Genomic DNA, 24,795 nt, shown 5'->3' with positions numbered 1-24,795 from the left:
AAATGAGCCATCTGATTCAATGAATGATGGAGTTGGCCTTTTTCCGCAAATTTAATTTAAGGTGCCCCAAAGGTTTTTACTATCATTCTTTATAACATTTATCTTTGTTTCATAGTATAGTTTATTTTGATTTACTTTAGTCACATGATTTCTTAATTTGCAAAACGTTTGCCTATTAGTTGGGCTGCCAGACCACTCAGGGCTGCAGGCCAGAAGATTGAGAGTTCGCCGACTACCGCAGACGAGCTCACTCTCCCTGCCTGTTTCATTACACTACGATCGGAGCTGGCTGTAGACAATGATCAGCTAGGGGGGAAATCAGATTTTCAACATTTTGATGCCATATTTATGATTATATAAAATATATGCAACGAATTTTCCACCTGTGCCAATACACCACAGAACCAGTAAACAAAGCATACCGACTTCAGGCTTGGTTTAACAATCTCTGAATGTCATTCAACTTTTCTGTGTTTTGTAACAGATGTTTCTTTCCATTCATCTAATGGCCGCTGCACAGTTTGGATTGATTGATTGAATTTATTTGTCAGTTTAAAAAAATACATAAATACACAAAGATTTTTTTTAAGTGACTGGGATTGCGCACTAATGCCGGGGACTTATTTCTATTGTGATCCCTATATTTTACATAAATACATATACAATTACATAGATACAGACACATTACAGAGATAGAGAGGAAACATTCTCAACCTCGAGATGAGTATGAGGGGGGCATTTATACAGGTGAATTTGGAAGTTTACATACACCTTAGCCAAATACATTTAAACTCTGTTTTCCACAATTCCTTTCTTTTAATCCAAGTAGAAATTCCCTGTCAGTTAGGATCACCACTTTATTTTATGAATGTGAAATGTCAGAATAATAGAAGAGAGAATGATTTATTTCAGATTGTATTTCTTTCATCACATTCCCAGTGAGTCAGAGGTGTACATACACTCAATTAGTATTTGGTAGCATTGCCTTTAAATTGTTTAACTTGGGGCAAACATTTCGGGTAGCCTTCAGCAAGCTTCTCACAGTAAGTTGGGTGAGTTTTGGCCCATTCCTCCTGACAGAGCTGGTGTAACTGAGTCAGGTTTTATTTATTTTGCTCCTTTGCACCCCAGCATCTCTACCTGCACGTTCATCTTCTGCCGATCTACCATTCCAGTGTTTAATTGCTATATTGTAATTACTTTGCCACCATGGCCTATTTATTTCCTTAACTTACCTCATTTGCACTCACTGTATATATACTTTTTGTTTTCTTTTGTTCTACTGTATTATTGACTGTATGTTTTGTTTATTCCATGTGTAACTCTGTGTTGTCGTATGTGTCAAATTGCTACGCTTTATCTTGGCCAGGTCGCAGTTGCAAATGAGAACTTGTTCTCAACTAGCCTACCTGGTTAAATAAAGGTGAAATAAAAAATAACAAATTCTCCTCCACCTAACTTTACAGTTGGCACCATGCATTCGGGCACGTAGCGTTCTCCTGCCAAACCCAGATTTGTCTGTCATACTGCCAGAAGGTGAATTATGATTCATCACTCCAGAGAACACGTTTATACTGCTCCAGAGTCCAATGGCAGCGAGCTTTACACCACCCCAGCCGACGCTTGGAATTGCGCATGGTGATCTTAGGCCTGTGTGTGGCTGTTCGGCCATGGAAAACCATTTCATGAAGCTTCTTGTGCTGACGTTGCTTCCAGAGCCAGTTTGGAACTTGGTTGTGAGTGTTGCAACCTAGGACAGAGGATTTTTACTCGCTATGCGCTTCAGCACTCAACGGTCCAGTTCTGTGAGAATGTGTGGCCTACCACATAATTGACCAGGGCAGCTCTAGCAGGGCAGAAATGTGACAAACTGACTTGTTGGAAAGGTGGCATCCTATGACGGTGCCACGTTGAAAGTCACTGAGCTCTTTAGTAAAGCCATTTTTTTTAACCAATGTTTGTCTATGGAGATTGCATGGCTGTGTGCTCAATTTTATACACCTGTCAGCATAGGGTGTGGCTGAAATAGTTGAATTGTCACACCCTCTCTCCAGCTCTCGACGTCGGTCTACTAACCACCGGCCCTGGCAACCATTATTACGCAGACCTGTTCCCCATCATTACGCCCACCTGGACTTCATCATCACCTTCATTACCTTCCCTTTATTTAGCCCTCATTAGCCTCAGTCATCTGTCAGTATTGGTATGTTTTCATGTGCAGTACGCATCCCCTGTTTTGTTCATTTGCCTTGCATCTTTGTTATTAAACTCTCCTTCTGCACCTGCTTCCTGACTCCCTCCATATACGTGACACTAATCCACTCATTTATAGGGGTGTCCACATACTTTTGTATATATGCATATATATAGTGTGTGTATATGTATATATTTACAGTACCAGTCAAATGTTTGGACACACCTACTCATTCAGGGGATTTTCTTTATTTTTACTATTTTCTACATTGTAGAATAATTGTGAAGACATGAAAACTATGAAATATCACATATGGAATCATGTAGTAACCAAACAAGTGTTAAACAAATCAAAATATATTTTCTATTTTAGATTATTCTAAGTAGCCATCCTTTGCGTTGATGACAGGTTTTCATACTCTTGGCATTCTATCAACCAGCTTCCCCACAAATGCTTTTCCAACTGTCTTGAAGGAGTTTCCGCATATGCTGAGCACTTGTTGGCTGCTTTTCCTTCACTCTACGGTCAGCACTCCATCACTCTCCTGCTTGGTCAAATAGCCCTTACACAGCCTTTAGGTGTGTTGGGTCATTGTCCTGTTGAAAAACAAATGATTCTCCCACTAAGCGCAAACCAGGTGGGATGGCGTATCGCTGCAGAATGCTGTGGCAGCCATGCTGGTTGTGTGCCTTGAATTCTAAATAAATCACTGACAGCGTCACCAGTAAAGCACCCCCACACCATAACACACACATGCGGTGATCATCCGTTCACCTTCTCTGCATCTCACACGGCGGTTGGAACCAAAAATCGCAAAATGTGGACTCATCAGACCAAAGGACAGGTTTCCACCAGTCTAATATCCATTGTTCGTGTTTCTTGGCCCAAACAAGTCTCTTCTTATTATTGGTGTCCCTTAGTAGTGGTTTATTTGCAGCAATTCAACCATGAAGGCCTGATTCACGCAGTCTCCTCTGAACATTTGCTGTTGAGAAGAGAAGCTTAGTCCTAACCCCAGAGAGATAGAGATAGGCCCGTGGTATGCTACGACACAGACATGCATTTCTTTATGTCAGAGGACTACTGTGTCTGCTATACAGAAATACATGTAGCCATAATGAAGGAGGATTATTCGTTAATTTTCAATACAAATATTTTGTATAAATGTAAGCATTATATTGTTAAATTATAGGAGTAACTCTGGAAGGCCTGATACAGTCTTCCTCACCTCAAGTTCAATTGTCGGAGTCAGTTGGAGTGCCGTGGCACACTGCCTTCATATCATAGGCCTGCAGTAGCTATAGCTTCATAATAATAGCCACACCATACCAAACCTTCACAAGCCTGTCTAAACTTTAATAGGATAATATCAAAAGTAAGTCAGGCCATTGTTTATTGGGAAAATACGAGCAGAAGAGCTAATGAAAACCAAGGAAAAAACGCACTCCCCTCCCCTGTGCTCCCCAAAAAACCACACAACCATCCCCAAAGCAAAAAAAAAGTTTGTCAACCCTCCCCTATTTTGGACCAACCGGTAAATTTCGACCTATCCCTTATAAAACATGTTACAGATGGCCCATCTCTCCACCTCAAAGTCTATGAAGTACCTTTGAAATGCTGGCAGGCAGAGGAGACAAAAATAGTATGTCTGTAACCACAACCCAAAAACATACTCCTCACCAGGGTTGTTGTCAGGGTCTGAGTTTTAGTGCAGTCTTGAGAACAACAAAAACAAGCATAAATAACCCCAGCATTTATCACATTGGTTGCTGTAGCTTCACCCACCTCAGTCTCTCTGAAAACACATAGCTATTAGGTATACAATTAGCCGCTACACACTAACTCAGTACCGAGATTAAAAACTACAATTTAATACATAAGGGATCTGTTAGCAGAAAAGTATTTTATTAACAAAGGTAAACAATTAAGTTTGCTTTACAGAACACATTTTCTCTTCAGTTTTACAGCCAATTTCCTGCAATTCTGCACATTTTGCCCTTGGGTAGGGAGACATTTTGTGCAATTCTACACATTTTGCCCTTGGGTGGGGAGACATTTTGTGCAATTCTGCACATTTTGCCATGACTTTTGCCAGGTTAATATGTTATCTGAGTGAGAGTGACTAACAAAATCAATGGGGGCTCTGTGGAGGTCAGGGCAGCTGGGCACGTGCCCTGCATTTTCGATTGGTAATTCGGCCATGATTACTACAAGTTTAGATAGCTGGCTAGACTAACTAGACTAATTGACCAATCTAAAAATATTTAACTGACATGGGTTAATTGAGTGACTGTCAGTGAGTGACATATTCCAAGAGGAAAACTGTTGCAACAAAGTTTTGAAATTGCACCTTGTATGTTCTACTATTCTAACTCTCAACAGTAAGTTGAGACCCTGACAGATTTTATAAATGTAGTCTTATTATTCATATATATTTTTTTAAATGACAGAGGTCTGGAGCTCGGCGTCCTCATGTGTAGCTACGGCCCTTCTCCTCACTCCAGAGAGGCACTGAACCACAGTGCTATCTTGCTATACCAGCCAGCCAGCCAGCCAGCCAGCCAACAAAACCTTAACATTACCCACACAGTAACGTAAACACTTGATTCAATTAAAAAAAAAAGATCAATTCCATCCACCACCCCAGAGTCCCTCAGTACTATGAAACATAGCTTCATCCCAAAGTCCAGCTAGTTCAGCATGATTGCCAGTAAAGTATTGTACATTGTATTTAATCCAGTTAACTTGGGCAGTAAGGAAGCATGGTGAAACCTGAGAAGCAACAACTTTCAGAAAATAAATCAAAAGACAAATGTCTGTTTTAAGTTGACATAATGCATTTCTGTAAATTTGGTGTCAATGTTACAGCGCTAAGAGCATGGATCCTTCATGTTCTCAGTGCTGTGGTTGGTCTGCTCTGTGCTGCTGTGCCATGTGCTATGTGGTCAGTCAGTCAGATACATAGAGCGGGAGCGGGGGGGAGGCCCTGTCTCTGACATCCCTGTGGACAGTAGGAGCACTGATGGTCTTCAGCCTCAACTTGTGCGGTAATGCAGCACTGGAGGAGGCTGCTGGGACCTGCTGTTCTCCCTCCTCATCTGAACCCCCTCTCCTAGGGGTGGGCCTCAGCAGGGGAACCCCCGTCCAGGACAATAGGGGAGAGGGGAGAAGCGGGGGCAGGAGAAGGGAGGATGAGTTTTCAGGGTGGACAACACCAGGAATTTCTAAGAAGTATGGATAGGCCCTTCTAGTTGGTAGAGCATGTGGATTGATCATGGCAGGAGCCAGTTGTCCAGTCTGGACAGGGGGTAGGTGGTGGTAATTTGGCAAAGTAGAGGGGTCTCTGTAGCTGGGCCTCCTACCCCAGTAGACGTCCTTGTCCAGGGGCTGGGTTGGGCTGCTGGGTGGCGGAGAATGAGGGCTGTGGGTATGGGCATGGTGGAGCCGTAGCAGGCTGCTCTGGTGGGCAGCATAGCCCGCAGGGCTCACCAGGCCAAAGTGGAGTTTGAGGGCCAGCAGTTCTGTGTTCAACCGGGCGTTCTCTTTGTTCATGGCCGCCAGGCGGCTCTCCAGCACATAATCGTTTACCCTCCTCTTCTCCCTCGAGCGCTTGGCCGCCTCGTTGTTCTTGCGACGCTTCTCCCAGTATGTGACGTCCTTCTTCTCCTCTGGAATGAACTCTCTCTTGCGCCTCAGGCCCTTGTGTATCAGCGCCCCCTCTAGGGAGGCTGTATGGCCATCCTCCACTGTCTCCGTGCTCCCATTTAGAGATACTGACATGGGCTCCATCTGCTCTCAGTATAGAAAGTAGGATGACTATTTCTTGGTTGGGCAGATAAAAGAAGGATAAGTAAGTTCTCGTGCACTTCGTTCAGGTTTCTGTCTAGGATTTCACCTGTGAAGGGAATGTTTATTATTAGTTATTTGCAAAATCCTATGATTAGGCTATACATTTTCACATTTCTGCTATACAGTCTGGGTCACAGATCAGAACATTTATTCATTTCTGTGTTTGAGCATTGAAATCTTTGAATGACATGGTGTTGTAGAGCCACTAACACACTCATATCCCACTGTCTAACCGGATATACAGGCTGAATAAAGCAGTGGTGTATATGGTGGAAGGGCTGAGAGGAGGAGTTGTCTGAGGTGTAGCCATCCCCTCTAATGTGACTAAAATAATGTAACACATTTTGCTCTTAATGTCCGAAAGACGTGTACATTTAACGTGTGATTCATCTCGTAGACAGAGACCAGACAGTATGCATGGCCTACACATTAAAATGCTCATGTTGGAGAGTTGGTATGATATAGTATAAGTATATATAAGTATATATAGTCTAGTATTTGCTGTGCCAGCTTTTATGTCATTCACACAACCAGCTTCTAGATTTGACACAGGAACCTATCTGAACCTGTCTCTTCCTTCAACTTGACTAATAAACTCATATTGTTTTCCTAGATTACTATTACTTTTTTACTACCACTATTTTGTCTGACAGAACGGGCAAGTCAAGTGGTTGAGAGTTACGATCACACTCAATCTGCTTGATGCAGATCAGGCCCGTTTTAGAAACAAGGAAGGTTTTGGTTTCACAATTCTGCTCTCTCCCTCTCTCACACTCTTTTTTTCTCTCTCTCTCCCTCTCTCACACTCTCTTTTTCTCTCTCTTTTGCTCTCCGTCTCTCACACACTCACTCTCTCTCACACACACTCCCTCTCTCTCTCTTTCTCTCTCTCTCTCTCTCTCTCTCTCTCTCTCTCTCTCTCACACACTCTCTCTCTCTCTCTCACACACACACTCTCTCTCTCTCTCTCTCTCACACACACTCTCTCTCTCTGTCTCTCTCTCTCTCTCTCTCTCTCTCTCACAGTCTTTTTTTTTATGGTGCACTGACTTGCCCACCGCTTCACAAGAAGCTACTGCTTGCCTGCAGTGTGCTCATCTCTGGTTCCATATCCTCTACCTCCCTTTCACCTTCTATCCCCTCTGTATGAGATAAGAGGTTAGGTGCATGGGCCCTAGCCACTGGAAAATAGAAACCCTAATACAACCCTAATAAAAGTCTCTCCTGAACCATTACATGCTTATTAGTAAGGGCACCATGTCCCAATGTGAACTCTGATCTGTCTGGATGTCAGTGGTATGCAGCTCAATAGTTGAGATTGATTGGTCGCGGGCTGGTTTGGGTTACAATGCTGATGGCTGTTTGACGTTGTTTCTCCACCATGTTTCCGACAGCAGAGAGAGATGAGACCATAATGCACCAACTGTCAGCACCATGACGGCAGAAACATAGAGCAACAGAAGAACAGAAGAACTACTAGAATAATCTGAAGGAGACCAGGTGAATGTACAGTTGAAGTCAGAAGGTTACATACACTTAGGTTGGAGTCATTAAAATTTGTTTTTCAACCACTCCACAAATTTCTTGTTAAGAAACTATAGTTTTGGCAAGTCGGTTAGGACATCTACTTGTGCATGACACAAGTAATTTTTCCAACAATTGTTTACAGACAGATTATTTTACTTATAATTCACTGTATCACAATTCCACTGGGTCAGAAGATTACATACACTAAGTTGACTGTGCCTTTAAACAGCTTGGAAAATTCCAGAAAATTATGTCATGGCTTTAGAAGCTTCTAATTTACACAATTTGAGTCATAGGAAAATCAGCCAAGACCTCAAAAGAAATCAGCCAAGACCTCAGAAAAATATTTGTAGACCTCCAAAAGTCTGGTTCATCCTTGGGAGCAATTTCCAAATGCCTGAAGGTACCACATTCATCTGTACAAACAATAGTACGCAAGTATAAACACCATGGGACCATGCAGCCATCATACCGTTCAAGAAGGAGACACGTTCTGTCTCCTAGAGATAAACATCCTTTGGTGCGAAAAGTGCAAATCAATCGCAGCTCAACAGCAAAGGACCTTGTGAAGATGCTGGAGGAAACAGGTACAAAGTATCTATATCCACAGTAAAACGAGTCCTATTTCGACATAACCTGAAAGACTGCTCAGCAAGGAAGAAGCCACTGCTCCAAAACCGCCATAAAAAAGCCAAACGACGGTTGCAACTGCACATGGGGAAAAAGATCTGACTTTTTGGAGAAATGTCCTCTGGTCTGATGAAACAAAAATAGAACTATTTGGCCATAATGACCATCGTTATGTTTGGAGGGAAAAGGGGAGGCTTGCAAGCCGAAGAACACCATCCCAACTGTGAAGCACGTGGGTGGCAGCATCATGTTGTGGGGGTGCTTTGCTGCAGGAGGGACTGGTGCACTTCACAAAATAGATGGCATCATGACAAAGTCATATGATGTGGATATATTGAAGCAACATCTCAAGACATCAGTCAGGAAGTTAAAGCTTGGTCACAAATGTGTCTTCCAAATGGACAATGACCCCAAGCATACTTCCAAAGTTGTGGTAAAATGGCTTAAGGGCAACAAGGTCAAGGTATTGGAGTGGCCATCACAAAACTCTGACCTCAATCCTATAGAAAATGTGTAAGCAGAACTGAAAAAGCGTGTGCGGGCAAGGAGGCCTACAAACCTGACTCAGTTACACCTGCTCTGTCAGGAGGAATGGGCCAAAATTCACCCAACGTATTGTGGGAAGCTTGTGGAAGGCTACCCGAAATGTTCGACCCAAGTTAAACAATTTAAAGGCAATGCTACCAAATACTAATTGAGTGTATGCAAACTTCTGACCCACTGGGAATGTGATTAAATAAATAAAATCTTAAATAAATCATTATCTCTACTATTATTCTTACATTTCACATTCATAAAATAAAGTGGTGATCCTAACTGACCTAAGACAGGGAATTTGTACTAGGATTAAGTGTCAGGAATTGTGAAAAACTGAGTTTAAATGTATGTTGCTAAGGAGTATGTAAACTTCCGGCTTCAGCTGTAGCTCTAGTCCATAAGTTATTATAGACAAGATTATAGACACGGTTATAGACAAGACCATAGACAAGGTTATAGACCACGTTATAGACAAGGTTATAGACAAGACCATAGACAAGGTTATAGACAACGTTATAGACAAGACCATAGACAAGACCATAGACAAGGTTATAGACAACATTATAGACAAGGTTATAGACAAGACCATAGACAAGGTTATAGACAATACCATAGACAAGGTTATAGACAAGACCATGGACAAGGTTATAGACAAGACCATAGACAAGGTTATAGACAAGACCATGGACAAGGTTATAGACAAGACCATGGACAAGGTTATAGACCACGTTATAGACAAGGTTATAGACAAGACCATAGACAAGGTTATAGACAAGACCATAGACAAGGTTATAGACAAGACCATGGACAAGGTTATAGACAAGACCATGGACAAGGTTATAGACCACGTTATAGACAAGGTTATAGACAAGACCATAGACAAGGTTATAGACAAGACCATAGACAAGGTTATAGACAAGACCATGGACAAGGTTATAGACAAGACCATAGACAAAGTTATAGACAAGACCATAGACAAGGTTATAGACAAGACCATGGACAAGGTTATAGACCACGTTATAGACAAGGTTATAGACAAGACCATAGACAAGGTTATAGACAACGTTATAGACAAGACCATAGACAAGGTTATAGACAACTTTATAGACAAGGTTATAGACAAGACCATAGACAAGGTTATAGACAAGGTTATAGACATATTTGTAGACAAGGTTATAGGCATATTTATAGACAAGGTTATAGACAGGGTTATAGACAAGGTTATAGACAAGGTTATAGACAGGGTTATAGACAAGGTTATAGACAAGGTTATAGACAAGGTTATAGACAGGGTTATAGACAAGACCATAGATAAGGTTATAGACAAGACCATGGACAAGGTTATAGACCACATTATAGACAAGGTTATAGACAAGACCATTGACAAGGTTATAGACAACGTTATAGACAAGGTTATAGACAAGACCATAGACAAGGTTATAGACAACGTTATAGACAAGACCATAGACAAGACCATAGACAAGGTTATAGACAACATTATAGACAAGGTTATAGACAAGACCATACACAAGGTTATAGACAATACCATAGACAAGGTTATAGACCACGTTATAGACAAGGTTATAGACAAGACCATAGACAAGGTTATAGACAACGTTATAGACAAGACCATAGACAAGACCATAGACAAGGTTATAGACAACATTATAGACAAGGTTATAGACAAGACCATAGACAAGGTTATAGACAATACCATAGACAAGGTTATAGACAAGACCATGGACAAGGTTATAGACAAGACCATAGACAAGGTTATAGACAAGACCATGGACAAGGTTATAGACAAGACCATGGACAAGGTTATAGACCACGTTATAGACAAGGTTATAGACAAGACCATAGACAAGGTTATAGACAAGACCATAGACAAGGTTATAGACAAGACCATGGACAAGGTTATAGACAAGACCATGGACAAGGTTATAGACCACGTTATAGACAAGGTTATAGACAAGACCATAGACAAGGTTATAGACAAGACCATAGACAAGGTCATAGACAAGACCATGGACAAGGTTATAGACAAGACCATAGACAAAGTTATAGACAAGACCATAGACAAGGTTATAGACAAGACCATGGACAAGGTTATAGACCACGTTATAGACAAGGTTATAGACAAGACCATAGACAAGGTTATAGACAACGTTATAGACAAGACCATAGACAAGGTTATAGACAACTTTATAGACAAGGTTATAGACAAGACCATAGACAAGGTTATAGACAAGGTTATAGACATATTTGTAGACAAGGTTATAGGCATATTTATAGACAAGGTTATAGACAGGGTTATAGACAAGGTTATAGACAAGGTTATAGACAGGGTTATAGACAAGGTTATAGACAAGGTTATAGACAAGGTTATAGACAGGGTTATAGACAAGACCATAGATAAGGTTATAGACAACATTATAGACAAGGTTATAGACAAGACCATAGACAAGGTTATAGACAATACCATAGACAAGGTTATAGACCACGTTATAGACAAGGTTATAGACAAGACCATAGACAAGGTTATAGACAACGTTATAGACAAGACCATAGACAAGACCATAGACAAGGTTATAGACAATACCATAGACAAGGTTATAGACAAGACCATGGACAAGGTTATAGACAACGTTATAGACAAGACCATAGACAAGACCATAGACAAGGTTATAGACAACATTATAGACAAGGTTATAGACAAGACCATAGACAAGGTTATAGACAATACCATAGACAAGGTTATAGACCACGTTATAGACAAGGTTATAGACAAGACCATAGACAAGGTTATAGACAACGTTATAGACAAGACCATAGACAAGACCATAGACAAGGTTATAGACAACATTATAGACAAGGTTATAGACAAGACCATAGACAAGGTTATAGACAATACCATAGACAAGGTTATAGACAAGACCATGGACAAGGTTATAGACAAGACCATAGACAAGGTTATAGACAAGACCATGGACAAGGTTATAGACAAGACCATGGACAAGGTTATAGACCACGTTATAGACAAGGTTATAGACAAGACCATAGACAAGGTTATAGACAAGACCATAGACAAGGTTATAGACAAGACCATGGACAAGGTTATAGACAAGACCATGGACAAGGTTATAGACCACGTTATAGACAAGGTTATAGACAAGACCATAGACAAGGTTATAGACAAGACCATAGACAAGGTTATAGACAAGACCATGGACAAGGTTATAGACAAGACCATAGACAAAGTTATAGACAAGACCATAGACAAGGTTATAGACAAGACCATGGACAAGGTTATAGACCACGTTATAGACAAGGTTATAGACAAGACCATAGACAAGGTTATAGACAACGTTATAGACAAGACCATAGACAAGGTTATAGACAACTTTATAGACAAGGTTATAGACAAGACCATAGACAAGGTTATAGATAAGGTTATAGACATATTTGTAGACAAGGTTATAGGCATATTTATAGACAAGGTTATAGACAGGGTTATAGACAAGGTTATAGACAAGGTTATAGACCGGGTTATAGACAAGGTTATAGACAAGGTTATAGACAAGGTTATAGACAGGGTTATAGACAAGACCATAGATAAGGTTATAGACAAGACCATGGACAAGGTTATAGACCACATTATAGACAAGGTTATAGACAAGACCATTGACAAGGTTATAGACAACGTTATAGACATGATTATAGACAAGACCATAGACAAGGTTATAGACAAGGTTATAGACATATTTATAGACAAGGTTATAGACATATTTATAGCCAAGGTTTTAGACAGGGTTGTAGACAAGGTTATAGACAAGGTTATAGACAGGGTTATAGACAGGGTTATAGACAAGACCATAGACAAGGCCATAGACAAGGTTATAGACAAGGTTATGAACAGGGTTATAGACAGGGTTATAGACAAGGTTATAGACAAGGTTATGAACAGGGTTATAGACAGGGTTATAGACAAGGTTATAGACAAGGTTATAGACGGGGTTATAGACAGAGTTATAGACAACGTTGTGGACAAGGTTATTGACCTTGGGGCTCCCAAGTGGTGCAGCGGTCAAAGGTACTGCATCTCAGTGTTAGAGGCGTCACTACAGACCCTGGTTCAATTCCAGGCTGTATCACAACCGGCCGTGATTGGGAGTCCCATAGGGCGGCGCACATTTTGCCCTGCGTCATCCGGGTAAGGGTTTGGCCGGGGTAGGACGTCATTGTAAATAATAATTTGTTCTTAACTGACTTGCCTAGTTAAATAAAGGTTAACTAATAAATACATATAAATAGACAGGGTTATAAACATGGTTATAGACAAGGTTATAGACAAGGTTATAGACAGGGTTATAGACAGGGTTATAGACAGGGTTATAGACAAGGTTATAGACAAGGTTATAGACAGGGTTATAGACAAGGTTATAGACAAGGTTATAGACAAGGTTATAGACAAGGTTATAGACACGGTTATAGACAGGGTTATAGACAAGGTTATAGACAGGGTTATAGACTGGGTTATAGACAAGGTTATAGACAAGGTTATAGACAAGGTTATAGACAACGTTATAGACACGGTTATAGACAAGGTTATAGACAAGGTTATAGACACGGTTATAGACACGGTTATAGACAAGGTTATAGAGAAGGTTATAAACAAGGTTATAGACGAGGTTATAGACATGGTTATAGACAAGGTTATAGACACGGTTATAGGCAAGGTTATAGACACTGTTATAGACAAGGTTATAGACAAGGTTATAGACGCGGTTATAGACGCGGTTATAGACGCGGTTATAGACGCGGTTATAGACAAGGTTATAGACAGGGTTATAGACAAGGTTATAGACAAGGTTATAGACAAGGTTATAGACAGGGTTATAGACACGGTTATAGACAAGGTTTTAGACACGGTTATAGACACGGTTATAGACAAGGTTATAGACACGGTTATAGACACGGTTATAGAAACGGTTATAGACAAGGTTATAGACAAGGTTATAGACAAGGTTAGCAGGGACAAGTTTATAGACACGGTTATAGACACGGTTATAGACAAGGTTATAGACAAGGTTATAGACACGGTTATAGACACAGTTATAGACAAGGTTATAGACAGGGTTATGGACAAGGTTATAGACACGGTTATAGAGACGGTTATAGACAAGGTTATAGACAATGTTATAGACAAGGTTATAGACAGGGTTATAGACAGGGTTATAGACAAGGTTATAGACAAGGTTGTAGACAAGGTTATAGACAAGGTTATAGACAAGGTTATAGACAGGGTTATAGACACGGTTATAGGCTAGGTTATAGACCACATTTTAGACAAGGTTATAGACAATGTTATAGGCAAGGTTATAGACAAGGTTATAGACAGGGTTATAGACAAGGTAATAGACAGGGTTATAGACAGGGTTATAGACCATGTTATAGACAAGGTTATAGACAGGGTTATAGACAAGGTTATAGACAAGGTTAGCAGGGACAAGGTTATAGACACGGTTATAGACACGGTTATAGACAAGGTTATAGACAAGGTTATAGACACGGTTATAGACACAGTTATAGACAAGGTTATAGACAGGGTTATAGACAAGGTTATAGACACGGTTATAGACAGGGTTATGGACAAGGTTATAGACACGGTTATAGACAAGGTTATAGACAAGGTTATAGACAAGGTTATAGACACGGTTATAGACATGGTTATAGACAAGGTTATAGACAGGGTTATAGACAACGTTATAGACACGGTTATAGACAGGGTTATAGACAAGGTTATAGACACGGTTATAGACAAGGTTATAGACAGGGTTATAGACACGGTTATAGACAAGGTTATAGACAAGGTTATAGACAAGGTTAGCAGGGACAAGGTCATAGACACGGTTATAGACACGGTTATAGACAAGGTTATAGACAAGGTTATAGACACGGTTATAGACACGGTTATAGACAAGGTTATAGACACGGTTATAGACAAGGTTATAGACAAGGTTATAGACAAGGTTATAGACACAGTTATAGACACGGTTATATACAAGGTTATAGAGAAGGTTATAGACAAGGTTATAGACAAGGTTATAGACACGGTTATAGACAAGGTTATAGACAAGGTTATAGACAAGGTTATAGACAAGGTTAGCAGGGACAAGGTAAGGTCCTACAGTGGTGTGTTGCAAACAAGATGGCTTGTAAATGTGAAATAGACAATAATACACTAGCGATTTACACTACATTTATTTGCCAGTTATGTAACATGAGACCAACAATTATGTCATTTGAGCTTAGTGTAAGTTATGCGAGCTGGAGATATGAGGCCTTGAGGGAAAGGCATGTGTTTAACTTCATATGGCTTATGCTGCTCTGCTCTGGGACGAAGCTCAGTAAAATGTCAGTGTAAAATGAAGTGAGCTACCAATCTGGGGATTTACTCTCTCAGAGTTTCAATGTTGTAAACATACCAGCAATGACTGTGCCCTTGGGTGAGACCACTTACTCATCATACCTTTGATCAAGTGTCTGATCACAATCACAACTGTAGGTAATACAGTGTGTCCATTCTAAATTGCTATAATCACACTGACAGACACACGTCTGTGTTGTACAAAATTCCCCAAAGGTTGTCATGTCCATGAAGGTCAACATTTTGCTCTGAGAGATGAAAATAATTTATTAATAACCATGGGTCAGAGGGATGTTCCCACCTCACTCCCTTTTAGGGTTGTCAAGATACCAGTATCGTGATACTCAGAAGTATCACGGCACGCAAACAAAACGTGATAATTATTATTATTATGAAGCGAACTACATTTCTTGGGGAAAATCATTGTAATATTGAAAACATACAAACAGCCTTATGTTGTCATTCAGAGTCACAATCGCTAATTTTCCTAACTATAGCACACACTCTTTAACAAAAAGCAGGTTTTTAAAGAGTTTAGTCTTCTTTGTGTTTTACTTTTTTGTCATGGAAAGTGCAGTATAATAGTAGTGATACTGGTATAGTGAGAGCCCTATGGCCTTTGACCAAGGTTTCAGCCTTTGGCTATTTAATATGATGAGTATAATGAGTCTTTTTAACTGCACATGCACACATGGGACACGCTCTCTTTATTGTCTCGATTTGTCAGATGTGTGCATACTTGTAGCGAAGTCAGGTGCAGGAGAGCAGAGATTTGTGAACAGGTACACACTTTATTTAGGCAAAAGTGCAGAACGCGCAAAACAGTCACAAGAATTGTGTTTAACAATAAACATCTTCGTGAAAAAATAGCATGGAAAAAACAAGCCAGTCTGGCGCGTCAACAATACACACGTAACACAAACAATCTTATACAAAGACATGATGGAGAACAGAGGAATAAATACATGTAGATTGATTGGGGAATGAAAACTAGGTGTGCAGGGAACAAGACAAAACAAATGGATACATGAAAAATGGAGCAGCGATGGTTAGAAAGCCGGTGACATCGACCGCCGAACGCCGCCCGATCAAGGAGAGGAGCCGACTTCGGCGGAAGTCGTGGCACCATTAGGCAAAATTAAAGCTTCTTAACGGGCAAAATGTACAATCAGATATTACACCTCTTGTTGACCGCTGTACTTAACACTTCATAGATGCACTGAAAAATATGTTTTCGCACAGGATTTCACACACGAACCAGTGCTGTATAAAGTGCAAAAACATAACTATTATAGCTTTTTACCTCAACTTTTAGTGAAATATCCTGCAAGTTCTCGTTTTCATGAATACTTTGCGAGCAGTCTCGCTGTCTGTCCTATTAGATATATTATAATTATGTAGATCTTTGTCTGAAGCAATTTTGCTACATCAATTAAATATTACGAAAGCTAACAATATTGAAAAAGAGTTTAAAAATGGAAATGTTGCATGTACGAGAACCCCAGAAAATACAACTTTGAGAATTTTACCATTCATGTAGATCACAGTAGACCAGCGTTGTTGCGCGTTGCTGATACTTACTCTTTGAAGTGGCAGTCAAAGCAAAGGACATAAACATTTACCCAAAGACTGAGATGAGAGACAGAGATTAGTGCTCTGCCTTGTGGTGGAGAGCACACGCGTTTAGAGGTCAAAATACCTATATATAGTCTACCCACTCCCCTACACCAGATATAGCTGGACTTCTCAACGTTTCCCTTGCAGTTGTACCTTCTCTTTATATTGTTGTATGATGAGCTAGAAAAATTGCAGGTCATGATCATTTCTTAATGCATATCTTCATCAATTGATAACTAGAAGCAACCAATCTGTTTATGGCGTGTACAGCCACATCCAGACCATTTTAAACCTCATTGACATTGCTGCTGTACTGTTGCACAGTATTTCATGCGGTGCTACATATTTACAGCCTGGTGCTAGAGGTGCTGGAAGTAGAGCAGCTCTGTGTCGAGATGGCAGAGTGGCCTAAATGGGTACAAACTGGAAAAACTTGCCCCAACTCTTCCGTAAAAAGATTGCAGTCAGATTGCAATATAACAGCAGTATACTGAAAATACTGTTTCCAAAATAACCGTTTTTTTTACTGCAGTAAGTTTGCAGTGTAACTGCAGTTAAAGTGCAGTATAACTGCTGTTCAACTGCGGTACACTGCAGTTATTTTGCATTTATTGTGTCCAAAATACCTCAGTCGACTGCAGTTACTGCACTTTTACTGCAGTTTCAAAACCTCAATCTTTTTTTGTAAGGGAACAGTGAGTTGGAGGACATTTGTCAGGGGTCAAGGGCTGAGAACTAGCAAGTGGAGAGCAGTGATGCTGTGTACAGCGTTAGCGATTAGGGAAGCTTGAAAGCACAGGACTGCAGCAGAGAGAGTTGCTCAGCTTCCTGAACAGTCCTCTCCAGAGACGAGAACCTCACTGCTAGAGTTCTGCACCTGCTTCTTAGTGACATGCTTATTATAGACCCTGCTTTTTAGTAAGAAACTCTCAAACTTCTTCTTTTGACACCTATCTGTTTTTACTGCAGCAGTCACAGCACCAGTTGGTCTGTTGTTGTTTCCTTCCTTGCTTTGTGAAGTACTTGAGTCTCTCTCCCTGGTTCCTAATATGAAACCATTGGTTAACCTCCTGACTTTTGCTGTTTATGTTTTCGGCGAACTGTCACGGTGGCAATGATAGAAAATGTCCAGTACCTCTTAAATTCTCCAGGGAATTTTGCCTTCATTACAAGCATGCTTTTTCAGTTAACGATCTTTCATAGGATCTTTCTTGCATTGTATGTGTTTATAAGAAAAGTACTTTTTTATTAATAACACTTTAATTGACTCTTATTTATTAGCTCGTCACCAGAAGAAGAAGAAGAACAACAACGAGATCCATTATGAATTTTCTGGTTGTTCTACCTTCTACAAGCTTTATACAGTATGTAGGGAGAAGTAACTAAGCCTTTAACTCTACAAAGTTTGTAACATTTTCAACAGGGAAAAAAATAGACAATAATATCTGTCTGATGTCTCTTCTTTTACAATTCTACATTTTCACCCTCTTATATAGAACAATAATCGGTCAATTAAAAATATTTGTCATTGCTGTAATCACTTTTATGTAAATGTAGAAAGGTCTTACAGGTCCTACACTGCCTGACTACATCTTACATTTCTCCTAGTTTACACGTATGCAACACATATGCAATAAATAGCATTATTGTATTGGTTTTTGTATGTTGTGCAAAAGTATTCTAAATAAGTTAAAGAAAGATGTTAATTTTTTTTTTAAACGAGCTCCTATCCAGTGTCAACATTTTATAAAATGTGTGATCTTTTTTAAATGGGGAAGTCACCTCTTTTAAAATATACCCAGATCTGAGATACCACATGTAAAATAGACTTGCTATGATAACACACTCCAAAAATCTCAAAACTAGAATTGTGTAAATCAAGACTAACTTTTGAAGTCTGAAAATATTTGTTAGGAATTCAAGAGTGCAGTAATATTCTCTGATGACTGCTGCAACCTGAGACTTGAGAGTTAGATCAGACGACAGAGCACGACTCTAAAAAATGACTTATTGTACCCAATCAACTCCTTGATATTTACCTCACTCTCTCTGTAGCTGTATACGTCATATGTGAAGGGAACTTGAATTTAGTTGGGTGAAAATTAGGTGAAAATGAACACAGGATCTTACCTTCTGCTGCCAGACTACTATATTCCAGTACGTCCAACACTGATGCAACATGACAATGACCTCACTCAAAGTGCCACCGCCCACCCATTGCGTTTCTGTGAGAAACAGACGGCAACTTACAGAACTGTATAATCATCCTTCCACTGTAACTCAACTGAAGTTCACCTACAGTAATGTGGCTATGACCACCAATACTATGTGTGACATCTCACAACCTTTTGTTTTTTTCACTCTTAGCGCATTAAGTCTGTCTGCTTGTTTGTCTTTCCACCCCTGCACCATCGAGCCTAGCCCATCACTTGTGTTCTGTGTGTCTGTATCCCCCTCAGTCCCCCTCAGTGTAAAGTTTGAGGCTTACGCATGTTATCGTCAGGGAGATGTGTTTGATCAGAGAGAGCCTGGAAGGGTCAGCCTTTAGATCTGATGATACCTGGCTTACCGGGTCCTTCCCAGAAATGTCAAATATTTGTTTCTCTCTTTCTAGCCCTTAACCATCACTATGTATTCTATCTGGTGATAAGGCAGCTTACTTTATGATGCATAAAGTCCCTCATATGACCTCAAGTTTCCCACAAATGTTCAATAAAAATGTTAGGAACGACATACAGTACTTCTTTGTCCACTAGGTTAAACACTGGAAAGTGGAATCTCTGAAAACGTTCTATTGCTTTATTATAAAATATTGTGTTGCAAATTTGAGATCAAGATCCAATAGGGAAATTCCAGTGCAATGGCAAAACGTCATAGACCTAGTGTGTCACCACACTTTTTAATTCTCCAGCATCAACAGTTAGGCTACATTTGTTCACAACTGTCACGAGCTTTCTAGTTTGTTAATAACTATTTAATAATTACTTCATACATTTTGACATAAAATATTTTGGGGATTAACCCGTATGATGCAGGAGATTTTGACAAACAATACTATATTGACCCAGCATGTCATGACTGAGATTCTGTGTCTGGTAGTAAAGTACTCCATCTAGTGGCTTATCATGGAAACAGGTGCTGCATTTTACTGCCATGTTGTGCAGTGTACAGAGTGCTGTACTGCAGTATCCTCTGCTGGAGGTCTAATAACTGTTAACCTGTAGAATAGTGCTGGTCTGAGGACCATTGCTTCAAGGGTTCATGAGTTGCCCAATTGATTCTCTAATGTGATCTTGTTTTGTTACTATAACTGTTACTATACTGGTTTTGTAGTTATTGTCTAGTTATAGTAGTTATACAATACCAGTCAAAAGTCCGGACACACCTACTTATTCAAGGGGTTTTTCTTTATAGACATCAAAACTATGAAATAACCCATATGGAATCATGTAGTAAGGAAAAAAGTTGAGATTCTTCAAAGTAGCCACCCTTTGCCTTGATGACAGCTTTGCACACTCTTGGCATTCTCTCAACCAGCTTCATGAAGTAGTCACCTGGAATGCATTTCAATTAACAGGTGTGCGTTGTTAGTAGTTAATTTGTGGAATTTTTTTCCTTCTTAATGCGTTTGAGCCAATCAGGTGTGTTGTGGCATGGTAGGGGTAATATACAGAAAATAGCCCTGTTTTGTGAAAGACCAAGTCCATATTATGGCAAAACCAGCTCAAATAAGCAAAGAGAAACGACAGTCCATCATTACATTAAGACATGAAGGTCAGTCAATGCAGAAAATGTCAAGAACTTTGAAAGTTTCTTCAAGTGCAGTTGCAAAAAACTTCGAGCACCATGTTATCAGCCTCAGAAATTGCAGCCCAAATAAATGCTTCACAGAGTTCAAGTAACAGACACATCTCAACATCAACTGTTCAGAGGAGACTATGTGAATCAGGCCTTCATGGTCGAATTGCTGCAAAGAAATCACCACTAAAGGACACCAATAATAGGAAGAGACTTGTTTGAGCCAAGAAACACGAGCAATGGACATTAGACCGGTGGAAAGTCCAAATTTGAGATTTTTGATTCCAATTACTGCATCTTTTTGAGATGCAAAATAGGTGAATGGATGATCTCTGCACGAGTAGTTCCCACCTTGAAGCATGGAGGAGGAGGTGTGATGGTGTGGGTTTTTTTTGCTGGTGAATGTCAGTGATTTATTTAGAATTCAAGGCACACTTAACCAGCATGGCTACCACAGCATTCTGCAGTGATATGCCATCCCACCTGGTTTGCGCTTATTCTAACTATAATTTATTTTTTAACAGGACAATGACCCAACACACCTCCAGGCCATGTAAGGCCTATTTGACCAAGAAGAAGAGTGACGGAGTGCGGCATCAGATGACCTCCCCTCCACAATCACCCAACCTCAACCCAATTCAGATGGTTTGGGACGAATTAGGCCGCAGATTGAACAAGCCAACAAGTGCTCAGCTTATGTGTTAATTCCTTCAAGACTGTTGGAAAAGCATTCCAAGTGAAGCTGATTGAGAGAATGCCAAACGTGTGCAAAGCTGTCATCAAGGCGACTTTAATGAATCTGAAATAGAACATACAGTGCCTTGCGAAAGTATTCGGCCCCCTTGAACTTTGCGACCTTTTGCCACATTTCAGGCTTCAAACATAAAGATATAAAACTGTATTTTTTTGTGAAGAATCAACAACAAGTGGGACATAATCATGAAGTGGAACGACATTTATTGGATATTTCAAACTTTTTTAACAAATCAAAAACTGAAAAATTGGGCGTGCAAAATTATTCAGCCCCTTTACTTTCAGTGCAGCAAACTCTCTCCAGAAGTTCAGTGAGGATCTCTGAATGATCCAATGTTGACCTAAATGACTAATGGTGATAAATACAATCCACCTGTGTGTAAATCAAGTCTCCGTATAAATGCACCTGCACTGTGATAGTCTCAGAGGTCCGTTAAAAGCGCAGAGAGCATCATGAAGAACAAGGAACACACCAGGCAGGTCCGAGATACTGTTGTGAAGAAGTTTAAAGCCGGATTTGGATACAAAAAGATTTCCCAAGCTTTAAACATCCCAAGGAGCACTGTGCAAGCGATAATATTGAAATGGAAGGAGTATCAGACCACTGCAAATCTACCAAGACCTGGCCGTCCCTCTAAACTTTCAGCTCATACAAGGAGAAGACTGATCAGAGATGCAGCCAAGAGGCCCATGATCACTCTGGATGAACTGCAGAGATCTACAGCTGAGGTGGGAGACTCTGTCCATAGGACAACAATCAGTCGTATATTGCACAAATCTGGCCTTTATGGAAGAGTGGCAAGAAGAAAGCCATTTCTTAAAGATATCCATAAAAAGTGTTGTTTAAAGTTTGCCACAAGCCACCTGGGAGACACACCAAACATGTGGAAGAAGGTGCTCTGGTCAGATGAAACCAAAATTGAACTTTTTGGCAACAATGCAAAACGTTATGTTTGGCGTAAAAGCAACACAGCTGAACACACCATCCCCACTGTCAAACATGATGGTGGCAGCATCATGGTTTGGGCCTGCTTTTCTTCAGCAGGGACAGGGAAGATGGTTAAAATTGATGGGAAGATGGATGGAGCCAAATACAGGACCATTCTGGAAGAAAACCTGATGGAGTCTGCAAAAGTCCTGAGACTGGGACGGAGATTTGTCTTCCAACAAGACAATGATCCAAAACATAAAGCAAAATCTACAATGGAATGGTTCAAAAATAAACATATCCAGGTGTTAGAATGGCCAAGTCAAAGTCCAGACCTGAATCCAATCGAGAATCTGTGGAAAGAACTGAAAACTGCTGTTCACAAATGCTCTCCATCCAACCTCACTGAGCTCGAGCTGTTTTGCAAGGAGGAATGGGAAAAAATGTCAGTCTCTCGATGTGCAAAACGGATAGAGACATACCCCAAGCGACTTACAGCTGTAATTGCAGCAAAAGGTGGCGCTACAAAGTATTAACTTAAGGGGGCTGAATAATTTTGCACGCCCAATTTTTCAGTTTTTGATTTGTTAAAAAAGTTTGAAATATCCAATAAATGTCGTTCCACTTCATGATTGTATCCCACTTGTTGTTGATTCTTCACAAAAAAATACAGTTTTATATCTTTATGTTTGAAGCCTGAAATGTGGCAAAAGGTCGCAAAGTTCAAGGGGGCCGAATACTTTCGCAAGGCACTGTATATTTGGATTTGTTTAACAATTGTTTGGTTAGTACATGATTCCATATGTGCAATTTCATAGTTTTAATGTCTTCACTATTATTCTACAACCCATATATCATATTGAATGAGTGATGTTCTCACACTGTAGCATGGGTGTGAAGGGCCTCAGAAAAAAATGAGACGAAATCAAAATATTTTAGAAATATGTTTCAAGAGGCATGCCCATGCTGTCACCTTTGAGCAGCAATGGTTTCACAACCCAAAACAGCATGACTTTTACACTGTCCTCTCACCAGCTCAGATACATTCACATAATATGGATGGTATTAACAACTCAAATAAAAGTATTGTATTTTGTTATTTGAGAAGATGTAGGCTACTGAAGGAATTTGATGTTAGAATCACTTGATATTGTCTTGGCTAGATGTGTGTTTCAAAAGACTCGTAGGTGCACAGTTTGCAAAAGTGTAAAAGCTAAGTGGTTTGAATTTATCAAAGGCTTTTCTTACTACTGATGTACCCAATTGTCATACTTGAGTAAAAGTAAAGATACCATAACAGAAAATCTCTCAAGTAAAAGTGAAAGTCATCCAGTAAAATCCTACTTGAGTAAAAGTCTAAAAGTATTTGTTTTTAAATATACTTAAGTATCAAAAGTAAATGGAATTGCTAAAATATGCTTAAGTATCAAAAGTAAAATTAAAAGTGTAAATCATTTCAAATTCCTTATATTTAGCAAACCAGAAAGCACAATTTTCTTGTTTTGTTAATTTAAGGATAGGAAGTGGCAGGCTCCAACACTCAGGCATAATTTACAAATGATGTGTATAGTGAGTCTGCCAGATCAGCGGAAGCAGAGATGACCAGGGATGTTCTCTTGATAAGTGTGTGAATTAGACACTTTTCCTGTCCTGCTAAGCATTCAAAATGTAACGAGTACTTTTGAGTGTCAGGGAAAATGTATGGAGTACAAAGTATATAATTTTCTTTAGAAATGTAATGAAGTAAAAGTACAGATAATTCTACTTAAGTAGTACTTTCAAGTAGGTCTGTACACTGTGAGTCGCCTTACTGAATGCAAGGTGTTTATTAACCATTGCTAACATCCTTTACAGCACAGTTGACAATGATATCAAATTTGCGGATGCATTCAAGATTAAATGCGGCAAACTTTATTTTAAATTCTTCCTTTGGATTCCACCTATAAAATTATAATCATATGATGTTATACATTTATAGAAGTAGCCTTCACTCACTCACTCACTCACTCACACACACACACACACACACACACACACGCACGCACGCACGCACGCACGCACACACGCACACACGCACACACGCACACACGCACACACACACACATACACACACACACACACACACACATGATCTCATCCTACCCTATCCTCATCCTACCATCCTCATCCTAACAATTCTAAGGCAGAGGTTCTGACACTTGTTGGGGCCGGGGACCCTTTTGTGAAAGCAAATTCTTCAGGGACCCCCTCGTAATCAGAACACAACTTGAGTGCGATAAAACAAGTCTACTAAGAGTTTTTGTCATGTATTGTCATGTTGTGTCCTGTTCCTGTTCTTTCTCTTCACACTGTCTCCCTCTGCTGGTCGTATTAGGTTACCTTTTCTTCCCCTCTTTCCCCCAGCTGTTCCTTGTCTTCTCTAACTACCTCGTTCACCCCTTTTCCCACCTGTTCCCTTTTTCCCTCTGATTAGGTCCCTATATCTCTCTCTGTTTCTGCTTCTGTCTTTGTCGGATTCTCGTTTGTGTTACT

General features: G+C 40.0%; 1 protein-coding gene across 1 annotated transcript; it reads right to left on the bottom strand.

The window, feature by feature from the left end:
* Positions 1–4,104: 4,104 nt before the first annotated feature.
* On the bottom strand, positions 4,105–18,994 carry LOC110521440 (nuclear factor interleukin-3-regulated protein-like). The gene is made up of 2 exons (XM_021598987.2): positions 18,915–18,994; positions 4,105–6,089 (listed from the first exon to the last, which is right to left on the bottom strand). The coding sequence occupies exon 2, from the start codon at positions 5,981–5,983 to the stop codon at positions 5,144–5,146; it is 840 nt and encodes a 279-aa protein (XP_021454662.1). The 5' UTR covers positions 5,984–6,089; positions 18,915–18,994; the 3' UTR covers positions 4,105–5,143.
* Between the last annotated feature and the right edge of the window lie 5,801 nt (positions 18,995–24,795).

The sequence above is a fragment of the Oncorhynchus mykiss genome, chromosome 30 (assembly GCF_013265735.2).
Source record: "Oncorhynchus mykiss isolate Arlee chromosome 30, USDA_OmykA_1.1, whole genome shotgun sequence".
NCBI classification, from domain to species: Eukaryota; Metazoa; Chordata; class Actinopteri; order Salmoniformes; family Salmonidae; genus Oncorhynchus; species Oncorhynchus mykiss.
This window is presented reverse-complemented; position numbering and strand designations above follow the sequence as displayed.